This window comes from Leishmania donovani, chromosome 21 (genome assembly GCF_000227135.1).
Source record: "Leishmania donovani BPK282A1 complete genome, chromosome 21".
Taxonomy (NCBI): Eukaryota; Euglenozoa; class Kinetoplastea; order Trypanosomatida; family Trypanosomatidae; genus Leishmania; species Leishmania donovani.
In genome coordinates, this window is record NC_018248.1 from 233,953 (window position 1) to 253,749 (window position 19,797).

A 19,797-nucleotide genomic window follows, 5' to 3' on the forward strand; every position below is an offset into this window, starting at 1 on the left:
GGTATCGGTGCCATCTTTGGCTGCCTGCTGATAGGCTGCGCTCGCCAGCCCAACCTGACCAAGATGCTCTTCAACTACGCCATTCTCGGCTTCGCGCTGACGGAGGCCATTGGCCTGTTCGCGCTGATGCTCGCCTTCCTCATGCTCTTCTCGTAGAGTGCCCGTGAATCGTTCCAATGAATTCTACTATCGTCTCGTGTATGCGAACTTCTAGGATCCTTTGTTTTGTGTATTCTGACGTAATATTTCTCTTGTGGTAAAATAGTTGTGTAGGCAGCGTTAGTTACTATGTGAGGCGAAAAAAAAAACAATGAAAACAAAAAGTGGATGCCAATATCTGTCTATAGCGGTTTTATGGCGCTCTCTTGCCCTTAAACGAAGCATATCGGTTGCTGTGGGCAGTGGGCAGCTCAATTGAGATTGTACAATGGCTCGAGCTCTGTGGCACGACGTGGGCTGGCTTACAGGGAGCAAAGGTGTGGAAGGATAAAATGCGCTGTTCTCATCTTTGCGCCCGTCGCACAATCGGTCTTCTTGTCTCTCTAGACAGCGAAAACACACGCACATACGAATAAGCCCGTGAAAGGGAAAAGGCGTTCGCCTGCTTGAAAACAAGTATGCTCTACTTATTTCCTTCTCCCTTCTCCGTTCTTTATTTGTGCTCAAACTAACAGATTGCGCTTTTTTCCTGAAGATGCAACGTTTTGCAGTTTCGAATGATGGTAAGCTGGCATGGGGCTCTTGCTTCGCGAGCTGCCACGGAGGCCAAGTACCGGCATCCATCAAGCTTGTGAAGAAAGCTGGCGACGGCGACAGGGTGGAACCCGCTTGTGTGGCTTTTTCTTCTTTCGACGTGGAGCGCTCAGCACGCTTCGGTATCAAGACTAGCTACAGCGCGGGTGACCATGTAGTCCTCGCGTTCAATGACCCCGACTCATTTTTTGCGGCCACTATTGTGCGCTGTGACACGTGGGCTGTGCAGTGGGCAATAGAAAAGGCTGCGTGTCTTACTGACGCTTCCGTAACGCAGCTGGCGGCTTTGTGCGCGAATACGGTGTGCGGTGTGGCGACGGCGTCTAGTAGCGCTTCCTCATCATCCCCGGTGCAGCGCCTTTTTGTTGCCTCCCGTTTTGATGTCCCTACATCAAGTCGCAAAGCAAACAAGGAGTGGAGGCAGTTCCTGGCTCCTCCGAGGTCGATTGAGACGGGGCTGGAGGAGGAGGGAATCGCATCCATTAGCGCATTCGACAAGAACACTCTTCTTGCTCTAACAGGGAAAGGCTCTCTGGCGCTGGTGCGCCTGGATGCTAGGGCACTGAAGGAACAGCCGGCTTCGGCATCGGCTTTCTACACCGTGCAGCGAATCCAGTGCAAGCTAGCACTAGCAAGCATTCGATCTCGCATTGTGGTCTACAACGATGACAAGGAGCACGCTTATGCAGCCGTCTACTCAGTTTCCGAAAAGGCGATGGAGCTTGTCTATTTTCATCAGACTACGGCGGAAATATCCTCGCGCGCTGGTGAGAGGACGGCGACCGTCCTGAAAGTGGCCACGAGCATCCCTATCGACGACTTGCGCTTTGCCGGGTCGTTTCACCTTGCCGTGAGCTGCTCACGCATAAAGGAGAATATGCAGTTTGTCGGCCTCATTCCTGGCGCCGACGCGCTGGAAGCGATGGTCTTCGACCCTCTCACGGTGCCATACGCTCCCATCACTACGCTATACAGCGAGTCGACGGAGGAGTTCGTAGTGATCTCTTCGTCTCAAGAGGTTGCAGCATTTTCCACACTGACGAACGAGCAGAAGGTCGCCTCACTCATCGGGACGACGCTGAAGTTTTCGACTGGCTCCTTTTCTCAGGCCTCGCTGAACAAGGCTGCTTGGGGACTGATCTCCAACCCGTTTCGTCACTATGGCCCGAAAACCAGGCGCCATACAGAGGAAGAAAGCGGCGCGAACGAAGAGGAGGACTTGCAGTTGCTGCAAGGTGCTGGTGCCCGGTCTGCCGGTCGCTGGACCCCTTTGACGCTGTGCTACGCGTTGGCAACTCTCCGGTCATCCTTGCCCACGACGCAGGTTGCAGTGTTCGCCGTGGAGACTGCGCCGTTCCTGCACACGCGACTCATCAAGCAGTGGCACAATGCCACCACTGGGCTCAGGACGATCCTGGGAGCGGCTTCCACAGAACTGACTGGAGCTCTCGCGCTTCCGTGGAATCCGCGACATGTTCGCCGTGCCTTGCGCCTCTTCAGTCAAGACGAGCTCTCCTCTCTTCTTCATCGCATCGCGACGACGATAGCGGCCAGCGAGCGTGTGGTTTCCCCTGTCTCGTACCCTGATGCCACCACGACCGCTGTCGACATTGCACTGCATGTGATCACACTGGCTCGGCAGATGGGTGCCACATTGAAGCCAGAGGACGTGAGGATCGTCGCCATTATTCTGCGAGCGGCTCGCGAGAGCAGCCACGAGCTGTTGCGCTACGCCAGCTGCATGGAGCTGCTGATGGAGAGCCATTTACAGCAGAGGGCCATGGATCGCGTCTTGGCACGCCGTGCCTCTGCACGCGACGAGGCTGATGAGGTGTCGCAGACTCTGGAGGGGAACTTTTACGGCATCGCGGCCGAGCTGCAGACTGAGCGGACACTACACACACGCTACACGTCAAACGCGTGGGCGCAGCACCTGGGCAAGTGCAAAGTGCAGTACAAGGCGGAAGCCGAAAGCGCGTTGCGGCTCCTTGCAGCAGCGCACCATAAGAGCGAGAAAACGATGGAATGCGCTCTCAGTGACTGGCGGCAGCTTGGTTCCACGCCGCACCAAGACCCGTTTCTGAACCAATTTGAGCACGCACTCCTGTAGGCCGTTATGGGGAATCGGGGCGGCAATCATGCGTGATGGTGTTTGACGCTGAAGCCGAGGAAGTTTCAGCCGCCTGCAGCATCAGCGAAGTGCACGCAGACTGTTCTAGGATTCTTCTCGAGAACCACTGCAGCGTCACGAGTAAAATGCGGTACGGAGGAAAATTACGATTAAGGTAAACCCGTAACCCACGCGTGCGAATCGCCGAGCGCGTCGTGTCTTTGTCAAGGAACAAACAACCAAAACAGTCAGAACAAGGTGCTCACCATAAGTATGGGAAGGAGGAGACCATTTCTCACAATTGGTAGATACTCGCTGCGATCTTCTCTGTTGATAGATGGCTGTGGTTTGCAGGAGTCACGTGCCTGGCGGTGCTTCATCTTTACAAGCACTAGGCAACTCTTGGGAGGGAGGGGTAGGAGCGCGTGTTCGTGATGTCTTGCCCTTCCCTCGCATAGCATCTCTACCCTTACTGCTCTCCGCGCGAATGTCTGCAATGACAGATACTTCATGACAAGTGCTGAGCATCTTCTGCTACCACCAAACCATCTTCCCTTTCGACTCCTTCGCCTTCTTCTTTCTTGCTGCTTTCCACCTTATGGTCCTCTTTCAAAGCTTTCGTGCCAAAGCAGGACACGTGTACACAAAAGAGAGACCAGAACACACACACACACACACACACACGCCCATACATACACGCATAGCCGTTTCACTTCTCCGCCTTGTGGTCACTTGTCTCTTTCTCTCTCCTTCTCTATTCGGTAATCTCAAATCGTTGAGACGCGCCCCCTTTTTGGCCCTTCTCCTTTGTACAGCCCACAAGAAGCAAAGAACACGCTGCCTCGAGCGGTATCTGCGTTTATTTTTTTTTCTTTTGGTACCCTCCCTCTTGCCTTGTGCCGCCGTAAGATTCCATACACCTCTGTGCGCCACACCATTGTCACTCTCCTCTTCCCCCCTCTTTCTCGGCTCTCTACAGCTGAGCAGCTCGCAAGCCTCTTCTGTCCCCTTTTCAGCACTCCTTGCCCTAGTTTTAGAGCAGCTCGCAGTCTTTTGTTTTTCTCCTCCATCCCTCGCTCGTTCGGCTTTGCGGCTGAGGGGATACAAGTGCGTTCATCGAAAGTTGCACAGGCCGCAGTGAACCATGGCGGACAACGAATGGAAGGGAGCCAGCTTCAAGCAGGATGAGGACCATTCTGCGGAGACGGCAAAGCTGCTAGAGCGGGTGAACGCGACAACGATACCTGTTCTTCTTCGCAGCAGCAACGCAAAGCTGGGTGACATCGTCGCTGAACTGCTTGCGCTGGAAAAGGTGTCCCGTCTCGGCGGCGATGCTGCCTCTACGAAGCTGCTGGCGGTGGAGGTGCTGCGCATCTACCGCACGCAGAATGAACTGGACCAAATGCTCGAAACACTGGACATGCTGATGAAAAAGCGCGGCCAGACCAAGCAGGCTCAGAGCGCCATGATCGCCGAGTGCGCAATCGTCCTGACGGACGACTCCTTGGCGAAGAAGAAGCAGGAGGAGGTGCTCGAGCGCCTGGCCTACGTGACGGAGAACAAGATCCACGTCGAGCTGGAGCATGCACGTTTCACCATTGAGCTGGCGACTCTTCATGAGGCGGCGGGCCGCAAGCGCTCCGCGTGCGATATGCTGCGCACGCTGCACATCGAAACCATCACAAACATGCCGCGCTTAGAGAAGCTGGAGGCGCTGAATCAGCAGATCCGCCTCTGCCTAGAGCTGGAGGACTACGACCACATCCCTCTTGTTTCAAGAAAAATCAATCATCGCGGTCTTGGCCGCGACGAAGCCCAGCAGCAGAAGCTCAAGTACTTTGAGCTCATGCGCGCATACTATGCACACAAGGAGTCCTTCTTCAACGTTGGCCGGTGCTGGTACGAGACGTATAACACCGTGAAGAGCACCGATGACAAGCTGTCTGCCTTAAGCAACATGGTGGTACACTATCTCATCGCCGAGAATGCTACCGCGAAGGAAATCGAGGACCTGGCGGAGTGCACGGCGTTTGCACCTGCCACCAAGCTGCATGATCGTGTTGCAGCTCTTTCAACCATTAGCGAGAAGCTGAGGAGCGACCTGGAGGACATCCCGCAGCTGTACGCACTTCTGCAGCGCTTCAACAGTATTGAGCTGATCCAGGAGAGGGTCTCCTCGGAGGTGGAGGTGCTGTGCCAGACCCACCCCGAGCTGGCTCCGTACCCTGCGCGTCAGGAACTGCTCAGCAACCGCTGCAGCGAGCACGACATCATGGTCATTGCCCGCTTCTACACTCGCATCCCACTCAAGCGTCTTGCGGAGCTGGTGCATCTGTCGCCAGAGCATACGGAGATGTTCATCATGACAATGGTCACGAACAAGACCTTGTACGCGAAGATGGACCGTGTGGATGAGCTGGTGGTGTTCGAGGCGCGAAAGAACACGACGGAGGTCGTTGCGTCGTGGAACGACTCGGTCGAACGCAGCGTTGCACTGCTCGACAAGGCATCGCACCTCATTACAAAGGAGCGGATGCTGCACAACCTTGCCTCGCGGAAAGTCCACTAGAGGTGGGCTAGGGATGATGCAGCGGCTAAACATGTGTATGTGTGTGTGTGCATTTGTGTCGTCGATATCACGTGCGCTCACGATGCCTCTCTTATCTGTAGGGCACAGTCGGAGGCTCCTACCGCTTTCACCGTCGATGGAATCTGCGCGATCGGTTTCGAACGCTCCGACTCTTTTGCCTCCCTCCCAACAGGAGTAGTGGGCGCTTATTTTACCTCTCTTGTCCGACGAGCAAGGCGTGGCCGCTTTCGGGGAGTGAGAACACGATGCGTTGTTGACTGCGTCTCTTTCTGTCTCTGCAAATTCATTCCCTTCCAGATGCTCCGTAGGCGCTCTGCGCTTCTTCTATGTGTGTGGTTGTTGTGCGTGTGTGGGTGTTTACGCGTTTGTGTGAGCTCTGAAGTGGCCCTTCCTGGGCCGATCACATCTGTGGTCTGGAAGGAACAAAGAAGAAAAAGATAACAGGGAAAGACGGCGTTGGCCATCAAGCACGGCATACGGTGAGAAAGATTACTGCATCCACTATTGACAGTCTGCGGACTATGTGGAGGTTACGGTGGATCTCCAGCATTATCCGAAGGTTTTATGCGCTTTCTGTCAGCTAGCAATGCGCGCCGTCGCTGCTCACTCGAGGAGCAGGGAAGGCACTCTCGCTGTCCTTGTAGACTAGCGAGGACGTAATCCGGAAGTGGATGAGATGGAGAAAGAGAAGGGGAAGATCACTTCCTGACCATTGAGGCGAAATAACCGCCTTGGCCCCACATCGAATGAAAAGTGGTCTTTTGAGATAAGCACGCAGTATCCCAATTCTATTCTCCGCCTTTTTCTGATCCTTTTCGTCTTGTGACTGGCTCAACACGCTTTGCTTTCTCTGCGACGCGCTGCACACAATGCGAATCCCACACGCCCACGCGTATTCCCACTCACACACAAACATAACCGTATACGCGTCAACACCAATTCTGTCGGTGAAATCATAACTGCCTGTGCTTCTCATTTCCCCTTCCGTGATATTCGCTTCGACACGCGCAGAATTGTCTCTTCGCTTCTTCTCAGCTTCTCTTTCTGTTTCGAGTCCATCCCGACATTCTCACGCTCTGAAGGTTACTCGAATCGAAGAACACCTATTTTCCTTTTTTTACACTTTTCTCTTTCCCTCTTCTCCTGACATCCGCTCCCACATTTTGTCTCGGCTGTTGACACTGCAGCGCGATAGACGCATCCAGTGACACTCCAAAACATCACCGCGGAGCTGAGTGTGCCACATTCTTTCTCCCTCTCTTTTTCCGCTTAACACAGGAAAGAGGCATTCTCACGCAGACGAAGGCGGCAACGACAATCAGCAGATTTGAATCGGGAAGCACTCTCTTAGAAGTGAGAAGAAATTCTGAAGTAGGAACAGCCCACGAGTGAAGGACAAGGACAGAGCGCTGCAAAGAAACTTGTTTTTCCTTGGCCACTCGCTCACAGCAACTGTTCCTTTGTCACATCTCTACCTTCCTTGCCCTTCTTCTGTCTGCCAATCCATTCATCACATTCGTTGTCGCCTCCCCCAACGATACCCATTTGACATCGCATACCTCTCTCTGTTTCCCACTCCTCTTCGAACAGACCCCCCCCCCTCCCTCTCCTTTTCTGCCCCAGACCAACACACGCACAGACGTCTTTGCTGAGCTTCGACACCTTCTCTCCCCCTTTTCATCTTTCTTGTCTTCTAATACTATAACTAACTAAGCGGGAAGGAAAACGGGGAAGAAAGAAAAGGAAACAGCAACTTCGAAAAAGAAAGAGTACAAGCGAAAGACGAGAAGAGGCGAAGGATCAAAGTGAGGCAACGAAAAAAAAAAACACAGAGAGCAACAGAAGGAAAGAGGAAGGGAGAGGCAAGCAGGATTGGATTGTAGTGGCATCGAAGGCACCTGAGCAAGATAGAACTGTACATCGATATATAGATAGACACGCACATAAAGAAGAGGGGCATTTTCTGTTCGTCTTCTTGTCTTTGTGTCCTGTCTTCTGTCTTTTTTTCTGACGCCACTTACCCTTTGCTTTCCTCCTTCCTTTGTTTTCCCTCGTCCTGGCCTGTCTTCTTATTGTCTGTTTCCTTCTCTTTGTATCTGCATCATCTTCTATCCAGTATATATATATATATTATTTCGTTGGCGCTACTCCTCGGTGTTTTTGTTTCGATTGCGTCCTTTAAATTTTTTTTTTTACCTCATCTTCCCGCTTCTCTGCTTCAGGAAAAAAAAAAGAAAACCGGCACACAAACACTCGCAGAACAAGCAAAGTTGTCTTTTTTTTGCTTCTCGTCGTTGCCTTGTTTGTGTCCGGCTTTTTGTTGTTGGCATCTGCGTTGACCATAAACAGACACAAGTACACACGGACATACAGGCAGGCCTTCCTCGTTCATATTATCAATTTTTGTTTCTTCTCAACTTTCAATGTGAGTAGATACAAAAAAAAGGGATCAAAAACGGGCTGTTGACGTGATACACGCCAGAGAGAACCTCTAAAGAGCCACACGCAGTTGCCGACGCGTTTATATACGCGCGTTGTGTCACCTCTTTTTGTTGGATCACACTGCATTTCCGTTGGTCTGGTGAGCTGCGCTGCGAATGAGCTATACGACCCATCTGCGAGAGCCAGCACCCTTTGCGGTGCCTTCCTTAGCCTCAAAAGGGAAGGGCGACGACTTCCAGCAGCCGTTCGGCGGAGAAACGTGTAACGGGTACACGGCGACCGAGGAGGGAAGCGCGGCACCTACCGCGGAGGTGAGTGAGGAAAAGCACAGCTCCAGCGCTAGCTCAGATTACAAGAAGGAAGATGAGAAGTGGATCTGGGTGCTGGACCCGATGACCCGCAAGCTGCGGGTACCGCTGCACTTGCTCGTTCCCACCCACGCCACCTCGACACCTGGAACGGTGCCGTCGCTGTGCATAGCCTTCTTGGAAGGCCGATGCCGCCATGCTTGGTGCCGCCAGGCGCACGTGGTGCCGTCTGCTATCCCGCAGCTGCGCTACGAGGCGCTGAGCTCACCCACGTGCTGCCACTTCCACCAAGACCCGCAGGACATCTCGATGCTGAAAAACCACTTCAAGTACATTCTCATAACTGGCAACGGTGGCAGCAACGAGCTGATTCCTGCGGACCGTGTGGCGTGCACAGTTGGGCTGCGCCGCTACTTGGTGCACAACGTCCCAAAGAAGTCCGTCTGCGCGTCCATCAATGCGGCAGAGAAGCGATTGGTGCCCGAAGAGAACGATATCCTTGAGCTGCCGGCAAAGTTCATTTGCCGTTTGCACTTAGCGCATCGCTGCCGGTACCTGGATGACTGCAACAACATCCACATTTGCCGCGAGTTTGAAGTCCGCCTGCAACCGCCTCCGCAGATCCTGAGCTCGCTCAACTCCGTCACCACCTCGACGCGCACGGTGAACATCGGTGACACCTGCTACACCGTCACCCCGCTGGCGGTTGGCGACGTGAGCGACGAAGATTTCAACGCCATAGCTGAGGCGAAAAGGATCAACCACCGTAACGCCAGCACGCCTGCATCCGCGATCTTTAAGAGTGCCGTCCCGCCATACGACGCGGCCCTCGGCGGCAGCAGTGAAAACGGCAGCCCTATGCCTTACTCCGCCGCTGGTGGTGCCTTCCCGACGTTCCCTGATTATCGTGGCGCACTACGCACGCCCAACACCAGTGCGGTGACCCCGCCGTCGGGGCAGTCACCGGCCTTCCTGCATGCAGAGTCTCCGTCGCAGATACCGCCAGGCGGCTTCGGCTTTGGCGGCCACCTGCGTGTGTACGATGTTCGTCCCAAAAATCAGTCCGACACGGTGACGCCCAGTTGCACCAACAGCCCGGCGATGAATCCCAATACACAGGAGAAGAACGGCGCGGGCGGAAAGATCGCCCCGCCCAAGTACACAGACGGTGCATCTCCCACGGCCATGGCGTCCCGCTCCAACGGGATGAGCGGAAGCGGCTGCGCGAGCAGCCGCACCGAAGGCGGAATGAGTCTCGCGACGAGCGAGGCGAACACTCCCTTGGCTACCGGCGGATACAGCATTATATCGGGGCGGACCGCTGTCACAACGAGGAAGTAGCCGAACTCCTGACTGCCCGGCATACACTGTGTGCGCGTGGCTGGCTCGTATTCGCTGGTACTGCTTTTTTTTCACGTCTTCCTGTCCGTTGCCTGCTCTTGGGCGCCCTGTCAAGTCCGTCTCACTTTCGTCCTCACAATACTTCTCTCAACGGCTCCGCTGCTGCAACGGCTGCCAAAGACCGTCCTTAAGAGGGTGAAAGCAAGAAGATGGTATGGAAGAGGTGGGGAGATCAGGCAGCTTTTAAGTAAGCCAGTTCTAACTCTGTGCTTGACTCTCTGTTATTGCTTTGCTTTACCTCCCCTTTTCCCGTCTTGTTATGTTGGTGATAATGGTTCACACGTGTCTTTTTCCTTTTTTCGGCATCCCCCCTTTTTTCCATTGCTCCCACGGCGAATGTGCGACTTCTTCTCACGCGTCGCTCTGCTGATTTCCATCGAATAGCACGAGCCCACCCCTCCCTCCCTCCCCATCCAGTGCCTTCTTTCGCTTCTTCCGTAAACGGAACATTTAGGGGGGGGGAGATCGTGGTGCCGCGCGTATATTGTGTGCCCTTGTGCCAGTGTGCGAATGTCTAAGCATGTGTGCGTGTGTGTGTGCGCTGTACTCATGCGGGATAACAGCATCGGGGGTACCGTGAGAAGGGTCGTCATCTACGTTTCCCATAGATCGCATATCTTTGCTTTATTTTCACCTCTTTTTGTTTTCTCTTCTCTTCCCCTCTCTCTCCTGTAACGCACTTCAAGCTTTCCGCTTTTTCCACTTTTTTTATGTGCGAATTTCACCACCTGTCATTCTCTTTACTTCCTTCTTTTCTCTCTCTTGTATGCGCTGCATTGCTGCGTGCACCTCGAATTGTTCTTTTTTGCCCTCCCCATCGAAAAGAAAGCAGCACGCAGTAAGTAATCGATTAATGCATACACCAAAAGCGGCAGGACTGATGAGGAGCTGGGGATGGCGAAGGCCCAGCTCTTTAGGCCAGTAGGAAGAGCAAGAGCAGCGAAGACCAAACCATTGAATGCAAACACAAAAGAAGATAATGTTTGATGGTGGTGAATACGTACAAAAAGAGGAGTGTGTGTCAGAGGCTGTATCAACTTAATCTGTTTTCTTATTTCTGCTGTTCTATCATCTTTTCAAAGCCTCGATGACGGGGAACACCTCAGCGCGTGGCACCTCAGGGACCAGTGCACCCACTTTCTCTCCGTGGGAAAAGCCAAGCAGCCCCCTCCCCCACCCCCTGCCAAGTGCCGAGCCGCTTCTGGTGGTGACGGGGTCAGGTACCTACGCCGCAGGGGGGAGGGTTCAGAGCGATGTGTCGCTGCTGGTGCCGGCGGTGGCGTCCTGGATGACGTTGCATCGGAGTGGCCCGCGACAGCGAGGCAGATCTGTATCCATCCACATGATGGGTAGAGCGTCATCGTGACCCGAGCGTCTCCCACCCGGCCCGGCCCTCACACCGCCCACTGGTGTGGGTGGGGTGCCCGAGCGCCACCGCGAGGGGGATGCGTCCGGTGGCGGCCGGCATGGTGGGCGCGGCTGCGCGGCGCCCCGCGAGGCATGGGCTGTGGGCGTGGGCGGGGGCCGTGCTCTCCGATGGCTGGGTCGGCGCATTGCTGTGGCGCGTGTGTGTCTACGGCTGCCATCGGCCCACGCGAGGTTGGGCCTGTGACACTGGCCGGGCGTAGAATGGGGCTCGACTAATGTTGTATGGAAGAATGGGTATATGAGGAAAAAAATTGTGCTCTTGTTTTTATATTTCCTTTGAGTTTTGCAGGTGCGTGGCCTGTAGGATGGCGTGCTTACGTTTGTCAAGTTTCCCGCCTCACTATCTGTCGCTCTTGTTTTTTTTTTTTTTCGTCTTGTGCTGTTTATATCTCTCGCCTCTTGTTTTCCTTGTAGTTATCTCCAAACCCTGTTTTTCCTCTTTAGCACCGAATACGTTGTCACTTTGGAGGTGCATGCGGCGGGATGTGGTGATAGTTGTGGGGGTGGCGCCGAGTGTGTGCATGTGACTGTCCATGCGCTTCTTTGCGCGGCCCTATGCTGCCGCTGTTATTGCTTCCATTTTTTCCCCTCTTTGCCACGTCTCTCTCTCTCTGACGCCCCAGACATTCACTGCCCCAACATGCATTGTTGCCACTCCTGTGATACAGCAGCGAAACGGAAAAAAAGGGAGATAACGTGCGAAGGGCTTGATGGCGTTGAGCGTGTCTCCGCTGACGTTGTCCTTTCACATTTTTCTTCGCGGCTTCTCATTTTTATTTGCAACACTGTTACTTAATAATTGAAGAAAGAGCGACGGAGGGAGAGGGAGGGGAGGGGCAGAGAGTCAGCCAGATGAGCAGTTGAACTGTAGAGTGCATGTCTGATAGAGAAGACTCAGAGCAGGAGGAGGAACCAGAGTAACGCGCAAGCGAGCAAGTGGGAGACCAGTGTTTCATAAAAGTGGATCCCGCACCATCATCGTTTCTCTCTTACGCAATGCAATTTACGACATCACTTGCGACTGCTACTACAGCTACCGACTAAGATCTCTCTTCGCCTTTGTTCTTGTTTTGTCTTTCTGTCTTTTCACTTTTGGTATGGTCATCTTCTTTTTCCCCCTGGTGTGCTACGATGCTTTCGTCCGTGCGGCTGCGTGTGTTCTTTGTGTATGTATGTCCATGTCTATGTCCTGGGTTCAACTGTTTAGTTAGTTTTTTTATCTTTTTTTTTTCGCTTCCTCCCTTGATGTCGTATCTTGCTCTTTCTCTCTCTCTTGTGCTGTATTACGTACACCAAAGAAGAGTAGAAGAAGTTAATATTCGAAACCCACCTACCTACCCACACACGCACACGGGCGGGAGGCACAGTGTCGTACCTGTCTGCTGTGGCGACGGAAGCTCGCTACGTGTTTTCTACGCCTTTTGACTCGTGTGCATCGTTGGGCGTGTGTGGCTGCTCGTCGATGCCTCTAATTCTCTGCGTAACATGCAAGAGGCCAAGAGGAAGTACGGGGGTGAGCGATGTGGATGCTCAGCTGCTTGTTGACGACCGACTCATAGGACCCGACGTAGTGAAGTTACGGAAGCAGTTGATGAGTGTCTCCAAAGGGGCACGCGCTTGAACTGTTGGTGAAGGCTGCAAAGATGGTCAAGGGCTCCCCTTCCCCACGGCCCTGCTTCAACCTCCGTTGAGCGTGCAATCTAAGTGAAACCCCTCTTCCACTTCTCCTTTCCGCCTTCACCCATCTGACTCCCATGTCCCTGCATGTGGATGCATATTGTTTTCGACGCCTGCTTCATCACTCAGCACACACACCCAGACACACTGTACTTATGCCACCAAGTTCTCCCCTCACACGCGAGCAACAAGCAAAGCAACGAGAGCGAGAGGCCTGTAGCATCGGAGACGACAACGCACGCCGAGCGGCTCACGAACAAAGTCCCCCCCCCCTCGGGTAAAAAGACGACATACAGAGAGACGGTATGATACACAAGCGCGCACGCCACTGTTTGACTTGCATGCCAGCATTTTTTCATTTTCTTTTTGCGTTTCCATTCATCGATAATATTATTCCCCGCTCACACGCAAGGTAGAGAGAGGGCGATACGACGTGCCAACCTATCTTGCTCACTCCACGGGTTGTTGCGCGCGGCACGACGTAGTTTGTATCAGCGATGGGTTGCCCTTCTATCTCCGCACACACACATACACATGCACTACACAGCATAGACGGCGAAGTACAGGAGATAGAGAAGCGTTGGAAGTAACAGAAAGCACAGCAGTAGAGTGATAAAGGGCGTGCAGGAGGAAGGAAGGAGGGAGGCGCCTGACCCGTCTCTCTTTTTGATCTGCACCAGCTCCCGATTCCTGTCGAGGCATATCTCATCTCTTGCGTTCTCATCTATAGCAGAAGCTTGAGAGAGAATTCAACCACTTTCCCAGCCAATCTCCTGCAGAAGTGGCCGCGATGCGTGGGGAAGAACTATCCCGTCGGTGTACTGTCCGACTTGTACAGCCTTTCGTTGATAGTGACGATGGTGGGGGTGACGATTTGGCATTCCGGGCAGCGGGGACGGCAGTGCGGTCTACTACGCCGAGGGACCCGCTGGCATCGAGTTGCACAGCGTCGCAGCTGACCCCAATTCAGCTACCGAGATCTCGTGTCAGTGCTGGCGCCGACCACGCACCATCCCTTAGCACATCACAGACACTGCCGTCTTTTGCGTCTTCACCGGAGGTGCGGCCGTCTTTCTCCACGCGCGCCGGGGGTCCAAGTGGCTCGAACCCGGCACCCCGTGTGCTCTCCGTTTCCTCTCCACACGGCCACCGTCCGCACGATGGAGGGGTGCCATCCGTCTCCTCTTCCGGTCAGCCGGTGTCGTCGTCCGTGGATCGGCTGGCGGCACTGTATCAGCAATTTCAGATGTCTCAGGGGAGGGACTCGCATGCGCCGCGGAGGGGCACCGCCGGCAGGTCGCATGAGGCAGTCACCCCCACGCTGGCCAGGCAAGAGGCGCCTGCTACGCCTGTACGCTTGTCTCGGCAGACCTCAAAGGGGGCTGCGAGTGGAGATAGTGGAGCGACTGACAAAGAAAAGACAAACCGCATTGCTCCCGGCGGTAGCTCGTCAACACCGACCCGGCTGCCGCGGGCTGCGTCCAAAGGCGGTGAGGCCCACGTCGCGCTGGTGCGCGAGGATCTTTTGAAGGCGGAAGGCGGAAATTCACCGGCACGGCGGACTCCAGCGCCTCTTCGCACGACAACCTCCGCCTCTGTGAAGACGTCTACTCCCTCTCAACAAGGTGCCGAAGCGCCGCCACTATCCTCGCGTTCGAAGCCAACCAGGGCGACTGTGGCGCTGCCGTCCAGCTTGTCTGCTGCGGGCATCCCGGCATTGATGCACATTGCTGCTCGTGTGTGGGCAGCGCTGGGATTCTTCGAAATGCGCTGGGAAGAGAGAGCGGAGGAGGTGCCGCCCTATGCTACAGGGCCGTCCAGCCCCGAAGATGTCGAGTCGTTTCTGTGGGGGCTGGAAGAGTACTTGAGCTTTTACCGCGCGGACTCGCCGGGCCCATCGGCGGTGGTGCTGGTAGAGGTCACGGCGCTCCTCCGCAACGGGCTGTGGCGCGTTCTCTTCAACGCCGTCTTCTACTGCCTCACCGTCCTTGACAAGCACCGACGTCGGCGCGGCCCGCTCTCATGCAGGGAGGCTGAGGTTCAAACTGGTGGCGCGGAGGACACGTACGAGGTGGTGTACTCGTCGTCGTCAGATGCGGAGGGCGAGGATGCAAAGGAGGCCTCGCTGAATCGTGAAGCGCCGGTACGGTTGGTGTGGAAGTACCCGGGTGAGTCAGACGAGGAGCGCCTGGCGCGCTGCGTGCGGGATCCTTTGCCACCTAACAGCCCCCTGTGGTCTGGATCGCCCTCCGCCGCCTGGGAGCGAGAGGCAGACTGCGCTAGTATGCTGCGCAGTGATCTCCACGGTATCCAGCGACCGTCATCTCGATGCCCGCTCGATGAGGCCTATGGCGGCCGTCTGCGCACCGCCTTGCCCATCACTGACTGGTACTTGGTGTTGCGCTGCCTGGCCCAGGTGGGGTATCGGCGGGACGTCTTCTACCTGCAAACACCATTCGACGCGTCGCCGCAGGAGCTCATCCTCGCTCTGCTATGGTTGACGCAGCGGTACAAGATGCTAGCAGTCGCTGAGTACGTGGAGTTGAACCGCCGGTACGCCTTCTTACTTCAATACCACGTCAATGACGCGTTTCTGTACGGTTCTGCGGGGACCGGAGGCTCACCACGGCCCGCGTGCACCACAGCGCGTGAGAGACTTCTCTATCACCTGTCACATGCCTCAGCTTGGCCACCCGTGAGCTTTGACGAGAACGCGACGATCGCCGTGCGTCTTGCCCAGCTCGAGCGTTGCTTAGGCAAGGCGACTTCTTCTGGTGGTCGTGGCGCTTCAGCGCAGCTGTGTGTGCCCACCGCTCCTTCTGCAGCGACGCTGCACGTGCGGCGCCTCATGGCGGTGCGGCGGCTCCTCGGACTCTCCTTCAATCGACTCCACCAGGCTTTGCAGCGTCAGGCTGAGCAGGTCACCCTCCTTGGTCTCCATTCCCCACTCGATGCGCAGCTGTGCCGTGAGCAGCATCACGCCCTGTACGAGGAAGTCACTGCAGGTCTCGCCCACGTGCAGGCAACGCCGCAGCGGCTGCAGACGGCGGCCGACAACCTCGCCAAGGCAGGCTCACTTGTGGCGTTTCTTCTGCGGTACGAGGAGTCAACAATGTCCGCGGAGGAGGTGCTTTTGGGACTGGAGGAGGACGACGCGACGTGGCTGTCTCACGACGACCCAGCAGGAGGAGACGCGAGCGACGCGGAGGCGACGCTGGCGAGAGGGAAGCGCAAAGAAGCAGAAGCCGATCGGTGGCGCCGTGCGGTGCGGCGTGGCAAGCTGCCCGTCTCGCAGTCAGTGCCAGAGGACGCCTCTGCAGCGCTCGCAACGTCAGCAGCCTCGCTCGCTCAATCCATAGCGAAATTTCGAGCCGCCCACGTGAGAGCCACTCTCACTGAGACGTGGAGGCGACTGCTGCGGCGCAGTCACATCGCGCCGCAGACGGTTCCGCAGGAGAGCCTGCGCTTCTTGCTGGATACCGAGGCGCAGCAGGTGCAGGAAGCCCGCGTGCGAGAGAACATGCGATATCGCTACTCTCTGCAAGCAGCCTTGGCTGCTGAGCTAGCGGTGCTTGGGTATCAGACTCAGCAGCGGCGCCATCACAGTCATTCCCACAGTCCTCTGCGGGGCGGGGACGGTGGCGCTGTGAGCTCAACGAATTTGGCGGCAGAGACGCGGACTGTAGATGACACCAAGGACGTCGAGGCTCGACCTGTGCAAGTGGCGCTGCCGCCGCTGGACCTCGTCACCAACGCCGGCATCGCTTTTGCGCAGCTGCGGTCTGAGGAGGCGGTCTATGGCTCGGTTACGCTGGGAAGCGCGGAGCTACAGCTGACGGAAGTTGGTGATCCAGTGGCAGGGTCGACCACCTCGGCGCGCTTGGAGCTGGAGCGGCTGCAGGCCTGGGAGGAGAAGCTGGATGCCCAGCTAAGAGTACCGGCGGAAACGACCGCTCGCATGGGGTACTGCATGGGACTCTTGCACGCGCTGTACTATAAGTACGGCCTACGTATTGCCACACCCGTCGCACAGAAACCCACCAGCCAGCTGCTGCCGAGTAGCAAGTGAAAGTCCATCTTGTGGGTGAGGTGGATGCCTGTCCGCATACGCAGACAGGTGCATACATATACGTGTGTGTGCCAATGTAAATGCATGTATGGCATGAAAGTGACAATGCGCGTGCGCCTAGTAAGCAGAGGAGACGCGTAACGGAGCAGGTACGACACACGCCCACGCATACGTGCGCACGCACATGGACAAAAACGTTAGCGGTGACGCAGAAGAGGCGTCACACGCTCCACTCTCCCGCTCAACGAAAAAGGGAACGACAACATTACACAACTCACTTAAACGTGTCCACGTCGCTATCGCACAACACGAGGTCGAACGCCTCTCTACACCTCCTCCTCCGTCACAGACCCAACCTCGCGTGGGCCGATGGCAGCCGTAGACACAAACGCGCCACAGCAATGCGCCGACCCAGCCATCGGAGAGCACGGCCCCCGCCCACGCCCACAGCCCATGCTTCGCGGGGCGCCGCGCAGCCGCGCCCACCATGCCGGCCGCCACCGGACGCATCCCCCTCGCGGTGGCGCTCGGGCACCCCACCCACACCAGTGGGCGGTGTGAGGGCCGGGCCGGGTGGGAGACGCTCGGGTCACGATGACGCTCTACCCATCATGTGGATGGATACAGATCTGCCTCGCTGTCGCGGGCCACTCCGATGCAACGTCATCCAGGACGCCACCGCCGGCACCAGCAGCGACACATCGCTCTGAGCCCTCCCCCCTGCGGCGTAGGCGCCTGAACCCGTCACCACCAGAAGCGGCTCGGCACTTGGCAGGGGATGGGGGAGGGGGCTGCCTGGCTCTCCCACGGAGAGAAAGTGGGTGCACTGGTCCCTGAGGTGCCACGCGCTGAGAGGGGTGTGCCCCTCCCCTGTTATCAGGTGGGCATTAGTAGGAGAATAGGCGTACACAAAGTTTTTGCGGGTCAAGGTACGTGGAGAGGCGCAGTACATGATGCCGCCGCTTCTTGTGTTCACCAACATTGGGACCACTGACAAGACTAAACTTGCTCATCCGCAGCTGTTGCGTCTGAGAAGGGACTCTTCTAGCCCAAAACTTCTCCTGTAACTGAGGGCGATGAAGGGAGAGGGTGAGATTGCCCTGGAGAAGGCGCGTGCTCCGCCTGCAAAGCATCAGCTCAGTGCATCTGCGAGCCTTCGCCGTCCTCTCCCCATCTTATCCTTCCCTGTTCTCATGCATCCTTACCTTGTGCTGCCCCTCTTTCCCTCTTTCCGCTGTCGTTCTCCTCCCCGGTCACCACCACCGCTTGCGCTGCAGCTGCGTGTTGTACTCTTGCTGCTTTCGTCAACATACGCACATCCGTACCACGGCGTACACGAGCAAAGGAAGGAAATCAGTCAGTCTCCTCCCGTGTGCGCGAGTTTGGGAGCTTGTCTGTTCTCGTATTGAGTAGGCGCAAGTACTATACTTCTCCACGTGGCAACGAGTTCCCGTTGCCGTGGCCGAAGCTGCACGACGTGCTTTTTTTTGTTTTGTGGATTCCTTCGCACTGACACACCCACGCATACACACGAATCTGAGCCGCTGCTTCCCCCTGTCTCACTCTTTCTCTCTCGTTCCTCAAAATTGTGACGTGCCATCTTGTTTGGTTTCGCCTGTTTGCTCGCGGCCCTCAACTGTGCTCCCCTGCCCGTTTCTTCGGCGTTGTTACTTCTGTTTTCGCTCTGTTTTCTTTCTTTTCTGCTTCCTCCCTTCCCACACTCCTCCTCGTTGCTTTCTCTTCACGCGCACGCACGCGTACACATCAACCGTCATCTGATACATTTTCTGTGTAGGTGTGGTGTGGTGTGGAACACTTTCGCTTCCTTATCCCCTCCGTAGTTTTATGGATGCGAGAATGAGGGAGCTCAGTTTCAAGGTTGTGCTTCTCGGCGAGGGCCGTGTTGGCAAGACGTCGCTGATTTCGCGCTACGTGCACAACGCGTTTGATGAAAAAGAGGCAAGCACGGTGCAGGCGAGCATGTACAGCTCCAAGGCGGTCCCCATCAATGACGCTAGTAGCGCCCCCGGCGCCATCCGAGAAGTGGACTTGGCGCTGTGGGACACGGCGGGGCAGGAGCGCTTCCACGCACTCGCGCCAATGTACTACCGTAACGCGGATGGGGCCATCATCGTGTACGACGTCACCGACGCTGACACGCTACGCAAGGTACGCACGTGGGCCAAGGAGCTCTACGCCGTTGTGGGGGAGGGCAACATAAAACTCGTTTTGTGCGGAAACAAGGCGGACACCCCGTTGACAGAGCGGGAGGTGAGCGAGGGCGAGGGGGCGGCTATGGCGGCAGAGCTGGGCGCCTCGCATTTCTTCGCAAGCGCGAAGACAGGGCAAAACGTAGCGGAAGTGTTCAGTGCAATGGCGACACAGGTTGTACGTAGTCGAGAGGTCACCGGCATGGGCGGTGGTGTTGCTGCTGGTGGCAGCAGCGGCAGCAGTGGCGGGGGTGCCTACGCCGGTATCAGGGGTCGCACACCGTCGCGCTCGCGTGCACGGCGCGGGCTGATGGTGGTGACGGAAGACGGGGAGGCGGTGACTCCAGGCCGCAGCTCTCCGAGCGAAGGTCGCGTGTACGGCGGCATCACCCCACCCCGGGCCCACCGCTACGGAAGCAGTGGCACCAACCAGCCCATCACACTTAGCGCCGATGACTCCCCTGACGCAGCGGCGGCGGCCAACAGCAGCGGTTGTTGCTGACAGTTTTCTAATCAATGTACGTGACACGGCTCTCTTCTCTTTGCCAGAGGCTTTCCCTTCGTGCACTATCTTGCTCTCCGACTCCTCTTGTGCTCTTCGTCTCGGTGATAAGCGCACAAGTGGATCTGAGGCCTGTGTCACACATTTGTATCATTATCGCCCCCTTTTGTTTCGTGCCGCTGCTGCTGCTGCCGCCGCCGCCGCGTGTTTAAGTTTGTGCGTGTTTGTGTGCGTCCTTGCTGATCGCACTGCTGCACCGACACACAGAAAACTGAAGCAATCACAAGAAAAAAAGAGCAGAGGCAGT

At 56.2% G+C, this 19,797-nt stretch overlaps 5 protein-coding genes across 5 annotated transcripts; all 5 read left to right on the forward strand.

Moving 5' to 3' along the window:
- Positions 1 to 694: 694 nt before the first annotated feature.
- LDBPK_210830 (hypothetical protein, conserved) lies at positions 695 to 2,863 on the forward strand (the record flags this gene model as incomplete). Its single annotated transcript, XM_003860552.1, has 1 exon — positions 695 to 2,863. One exon carries the CDS (start codon positions 695 to 697, stop codon positions 2,861 to 2,863), a length of 2,169 nt encoding a protein of 722 aa, XP_003860600.1.
- Positions 2,864 to 4,007: 1,144 nt separating this feature from the next.
- LDBPK_210840 (proteasome regulatory non-ATP-ase subunit 5, putative) lies at positions 4,008 to 5,432 on the forward strand (the record flags this gene model as incomplete). Its single annotated transcript, XM_003860553.1, has 1 exon — positions 4,008 to 5,432. One exon carries the CDS (start codon positions 4,008 to 4,010, stop codon positions 5,430 to 5,432), a length of 1,425 nt encoding a protein of 474 aa, XP_003860601.1.
- A 2,618-nt stretch (positions 5,433 to 8,050) lies between these two features.
- LDBPK_210850 (hypothetical protein, conserved) lies at positions 8,051 to 9,544 on the forward strand (the record flags this gene model as incomplete). The annotated part of the gene is made up of 1 exon (XM_003860554.1): positions 8,051 to 9,544. One exon carries the CDS (start codon positions 8,051 to 8,053, stop codon positions 9,542 to 9,544), a length of 1,494 nt encoding a protein of 497 aa, XP_003860602.1.
- Positions 9,545 to 14,429: 4,885 nt separating this feature from the next.
- LDBPK_210860 (hypothetical protein, conserved) lies at positions 14,430 to 16,778 on the forward strand (the record flags this gene model as incomplete). The annotated part of the gene is made up of 1 exon (XM_003860555.1): positions 14,430 to 16,778. One exon carries the CDS (start codon positions 14,430 to 14,432, stop codon positions 16,776 to 16,778), a length of 2,349 nt encoding a protein of 782 aa, XP_003860603.1.
- A 1,845-nt stretch (positions 16,779 to 18,623) lies between these two features.
- LDBPK_210870 (small GTPase, putative) lies at positions 18,624 to 19,490 on the forward strand (the record flags this gene model as incomplete). Its single annotated transcript, XM_003860556.1, has 1 exon — positions 18,624 to 19,490. One exon carries the CDS (start codon positions 18,624 to 18,626, stop codon positions 19,488 to 19,490), a length of 867 nt encoding a protein of 288 aa, XP_003860604.1.
- Positions 19,491 to 19,797: the final 307 nt, after the last annotated feature.